The sequence below is a fragment of the Coregonus clupeaformis genome, unplaced genomic scaffold (genome assembly GCF_020615455.1).
Source record: "Coregonus clupeaformis isolate EN_2021a unplaced genomic scaffold, ASM2061545v1 scaf0470, whole genome shotgun sequence".
Taxonomy (NCBI): Eukaryota; Metazoa; Chordata; class Actinopteri; order Salmoniformes; family Salmonidae; genus Coregonus; species Coregonus clupeaformis.
The window spans coordinates 185438-191437 of NW_025533925.1; the positions used below are offsets into that span (position 1 = coordinate 185438).

Below are 6000 nucleotides of genomic sequence, written 5' to 3' on the forward strand. Positions count from 1 at the left end.
CACCTTAACTCCCTCACACACCAGACACACCTTAACTCCCTCACACACCAGACACACCTTAACTCCCTCACACACCAGACACACCTTAACTCCCTCACACACCAGACACACCTTAACTCCCTCACACCAGACACACCTTAACTCCCTCATACCAGACACACCTTAACTCCCTCATACCAGACACACCTTAAATCCCTCATACACAGACACACCTTAAATCCCTCATACACAGACACACCTTAACTCCCTCACACACAGACACACCTTAACTCCCTCACACACAGACACACCTTAACTCCCTCACACACAGACACACCTTAACTCCCTCACACAGACACACCTTAACTCCCTCACACCAGACACACCTTAACTCCCTCACACACCAGACACACCTTAACTCCCTCACACACAGACACACCTTAACTCCCTCACACACAGACACACTAACTCCCTACACACCAGACACACCTTAACTCCCTCACACACCAGACACACCTTAACTCCCTCACACACCAGACACACCTTAACTCCCTCACACCAGACACACCTTAACTCCCTCACACCAGACACACCTTAACTCCCTCACACCAGACACACCTTAACTCCCTCAGACAGACACACCTTAACTCCCTCACACACCAGACACACCTTAACTCCCTCACACACCAGACACACCTTAACTCCCTCACACACCAGACACACCTTAACTCCCTCACACACAGACACACCTTAACTCCCTCACACACCAGACACACCTTAACTCCCTCACACCAGACACACCTTAACTCCCTCACACCAGACACACCTTAACTCCCTCACACCAGACACACCTTAACTCCCTCACACAGACACACCTTAACTCCCTCACACCAGACACACCTTAACTCCCTCAGACAGACACACCTTAACTCCCTCACACACCAGACACACCTTAACTCCCTCACACACCAGACACACCTTAACTCCCTCACACAGACACACCTTAACTCCCTCATACACAGACACACCTTAACTCCCTCACACAGACACACCTTAACTCCCTCACACACCAGACACACCTTAACTCCCTCACACACCAGACACACCTTAACTCCCTCACACAGACACACCTTAACTCCCTCACACACAGACACACCTTAACTCCCTCACACACCAGACACACCTTAACTCCCTCACACACCAGACACACCTTAACTCCCTCACACACCAGACACACCTTAACTCCCTCACACCAGACACACCTTAACTCCCTCACACACCAGACACACCTTAACTCCCTCACACACCAGACACACCTTAACTCCCTCACACAGACACACCTTAACTCCCTCACACACAGACACACCTTAACTCCCTCACACCAGACACACCTTAACTCCCTCACACACCAGACACACCTTAGCTCCCTCACACACCAGACACACCTTAACTCCCTCACACAGACACACCTTAACTCCCTCACACAGACACACCTTAACTCCCTCACACACAGACACACCTTAACTCCTCACACTCAGACACACCTTAACTCCCTCACACAGACACACCTTAACTCCCTCACACCAGACACACCTTAACTCCCTCACACACCAGACACACCTTAGCTCCCTCACACACCAGACACACCTTAACTCCCTCACACAGACACACCTTAACTCCCTCACACAGACACACCTTAACTCCCTCACACCAGACACACCTTAACTCCCTCACACACCAGACACACCTTAACTCCCTCACACACCAGACACACCTTAACTCCCTCACACACCAGACACACCTTAACTCCCTCACACAGACACACCTTAACTCCCTCACACACAGACACACCTTAACTCCCTCACACACCAGACACACCTTAACTCCCTCACACACAGACACACCTTAACTCCCTCACACACCAGACACACCTTAACTCCCTCACACACCAGACACACCTTAACTCCCTCACACACCAGACACACCTTAACTCCCTCACACCAGACACACCTTAACTCCCTCACACACCAGACACACCTTAACTCCCTCACACACCAGACACACCTTAACTCCCTCACACAGACACACCTTAACTCCCTCACACACAGACACACCTTAACTCCCTCACACACCAGACACACCTTAACTCCCTCACACACCAGACACACCTTAACTCCCTCACACACCAGACACACCTTAACTCCCTCACACACCAGACACACCTTAACTCCCTCACACACCAGACACACCTTAACTCCCTCATACCAGACACACCTTAAATCCCTCATACACAGACACACCTTAAATCCCTCATACACAGACACACCTTAACTCCCTCACACACAGACACACCTTAACTCCCTCACACACAGACACACCTTAACTCCCTCACACACAGACACACCTTAACTCCCTCACACACCAGACACACCTTAACTCCCTCACACACAGACACACCTTAACTCCCTCACACACCAGACACACCTTAACTCCCTCACACCAGACACACCTTAACTCCCTCACACACCAGACACACCTTAACTCCCTCACACCAGACACACCTTAACTCCCTCACACAGACACACCTTAACTCCCTCACACCAGACACACCTTAACTCCCTCAGACAGACACACCTTAACTCCCTCACACACCAGACACACCTTAACTCCCTCACACACCAGACACACCTTAACTCCCTCACACAGACACACCTTAACTCCCTCACACCAGACACACCTTAACTCCCTCACACAGACACACCTTAACTCCCTCACACCAGACACACCTTAACTCCCTCACACACCAGACACACCTTAACTCCCTCACACACCAGACACACCTTAACTCCCTCACACAGACACACCTTAACTCCCTACACACAGACACACCTTAACTCCCTCACACACCAGACACACCTTAACTCCCTCACACACCAGACACACCTTAACTCCCTCACACACCAGACACACCTTAACTCCCTCACACACCAGACACACCTTAACTCCCTCACACCAGACACACCTTAACTCCCTCACACACCAGACACACCTTAACTCCCTCACACACCAGACACACCTTAACTCCCTCACACAGACACACCTTAACTCCCTCACACACAGACACACCTTAACTCCCTCACACCAGACACACCTTAACTCCCTCACACACCAGACACACCTTAGCTCCCTCACACCAGACACACCTTAACTCCCTCACACAGACACACCTTAACTCCCTCACACAGACACACCTTAACTCCCTCACACACAGACACACCTTAACTCCCTCACACACCAGACACACCTTAACTCCCTCACACACAGACACACCTTAACTCCCTCACACCAGACACACCTTAACTCCCTCACACACCAGACACACCTTAGCTCCCTCACACACCAGACACACCTTAACTCCCTCACACAGACACACCTTAACTCCCTCACACAGACACACCTTAACTCCCTCACACCAGACACACCTTAACTCCCTCACACACCAGACACACCTTAACTCCCTCACACACCAGACACACCTTAACTCCCTCACACACAGACACACCTTAACTCCCTCACACACCAGACACACCTTAACTCCCCCCACACCAGACACACCTTAACTCCCTCACACACCAGACACACCTTAACTCCCTCACACACCAGACACACCTTAACTCCCTCACACACCAGACACACCTTAACTCCCTCACACCAGACACACCTTAACTCCCTCACACACCAGACACACCTTAACTCCCTCACACACCAGACACACCTTAACTCCCTCACACACCAGACACACCTTAACTCCCTCACACACCAGACACACCTTAACTCCCTCACACACAGACACACCTTAACTCCCTCACACACCAGACACACCTTAACTCCCCCACACCAGACACACCTTAACTCCCTCACACACCAGACACACCTTAACTCCCTCACACACCAGACACACCTTAACTCCCTCACACACCAGACACACCTTAACTCCCTCACACCAGACACACCTTAACTCCCTCACACCAGACACACCTTAACTCCCTCACACACCAGACACACCTTAACTCCCTCACACACCAGACACACCTTAACTCCCTCACACACCAGACACACCTTAAATCCCTCATACACAGACACACCTTAACTCCCTCACACACAGACACACCTTAACTCCCTCACACACAGACACACACCGTCATCTCCCAGTTGTTCTTTGATCTTGATGAAGTCCGACCCCCCCACCACGCCGACTCGAACACGCCGCCGCAGACGCTGCAGAAGGTCCTCCATCCCGGGAGTCACCCTCTGGAACGCATTAGTACACTGTTGCTACAGCAACTATTCAAGTGGTATCAGCAACCATTCAATCCATCAGACAGACACCCACCCAACACACAGTCCTGCCTCTACCATGGATACAGTCTATATCATTCACCCGGACTAATATAACTAAACCATAACACGCTCTCTAACAATGGTCCATTTCACCTGTCTATAGGTCAGTGAACAGGGATGTATTCATTACGCCGTTTTGCAACAGAAACAGTTTACTCCAAATGGAAAACGTTTTGCAAAGAAAACGAGAGTTTCTATTGGACAAATGCAGGTAGGTGTGAACTAACGTTAACGTTGATCCATTTGACCTGTCTATAAGTTAGTGGTTAGTGGACTGTAGCAGGGGACCTATCGTTGGTCTCCTTACCTGTCTATGAGTTAGTGGTTAGTGGACTGTAGCAGGGGACCTATCGTTGGTCTCCTTACCTGTCTATGAGTTAGTGGACTGTAGCAGGGGACCTATCGTTGGTCTCCTTACCTGTCTATGAGTTAGTGGTTAGTGGACTGTAGCAGGGGACCTATCGTTGGTCTCCTTACCTGTCTATGAGTTAGTGGTTAGTGGACTGTAGCAGGGGACCTATCGTTGGTCTCCTTACCTGTCTATGAGTTAGTGGTTAGTGGACTGTAGCAGGGGACCTATCGTTAGCAGCACCGTAGGAACTATCGTTGGTCTCCTTACCTGTCTATGAGTTAGTGGTTAGTGGACTGTAGCAGGGGACCTATCATTGGTCTCCTTACCTGTCTATGAGTTAGTGGTTAGTGGACTGTAGCAGGGGACCTATCATTGGTCTCCTTACCTGTCTATGAGTTAGTGGTTAGTGGACTGTAGCAGGGGACCTATCATTGGTCTCCTTACCTGTCTATGAGTTAGTGGTTAGTGGACTGTAGCAGGGGACCTATCCTTGGTCTCCTTACCTGTCTATGAGTTAGTGGTAGTGGACTGTAGCAGGGGACCTATCGTTGGTCTCCTTACCGGTCTATGAGTTAGTGGACTGTAGCAGGGGACCTATCGTTGGTCTCCTTACCTGTCTATGAGTTAGTGGTTAGTGGACTGTAGCAGGGGACCTATCGTTAGCAGCACCGTAGGAACTATCGTTGGTCTCCTTACCTGTCTATGAGTTAGTGGTTAGTGGACTGTAGCAGGGGACCTATCGTTAGCAGCACCGTAGGAACTATCGTTGGTCTCCTTACCTGTCGAGCGGCAGTCAGCGTCCCGTCCACATCGAAGAGACACAGCGTCGAGGTGTCGACAGCTTCACTCATCTTGTTCGTAGTAAATGTGTTGTTAGTAAATTACGGCAGACGGTGTTGGAGGAATAGCTGTTCGCCGTCCGGGACACAGAGGACGGAAAACTGATTTGAAGGCGGAAGAGACTAGTGGACGGACTGACACGTCATCTGTGGTTTGTGTATACGGAAGTAAGTATAGCCCCTTTGTCCAATCACAGCGCACTGTGGGCGTGGCTTTGTTACATTTTATTCGCTCGTTTTGTACATTCGGGGGAACGCCAAATATTTGGTGATTAGCCTCATAATTAAATATAAAAGGATTTGAAAGACTGAATTATTGACAAACAGAGAATGTAATAGTTTATTTGTACACAGCTCAATCCAGCTGAACTGAGCTGTGTAGAAGTTTCATAGGGTTTTGGCGCCACTTAGTGGCCATTAATAGTATAC

At 49.9% G+C, this 6000-nt stretch overlaps 1 protein-coding gene across 1 annotated transcript in view; it reads right to left on the reverse strand.

Annotated features, from left to right (window-relative positions):
• The window catches only part of LOC121563441 (phosphomannomutase 2), a 47522-nt gene extending 41793 nt beyond the window's left edge, over positions 1-5729 (reverse strand). The window contains exons 1-2 of the mRNA XM_045215536.1: positions 5512-5729; positions 4179-4290 (exon numbers count right to left, since the gene is read on the reverse strand). Coding sequence (XP_045071471.1) covers positions 4179-4290; positions 5512-5583 — 184 coding nt within the window. The 5' untranslated portion in view covers positions 5584-5729. The remainder of the gene's footprint in view (positions 1-4178; positions 4291-5511) is intronic.
• Between the last annotated feature and the right edge of the window lie 271 nt (positions 5730-6000).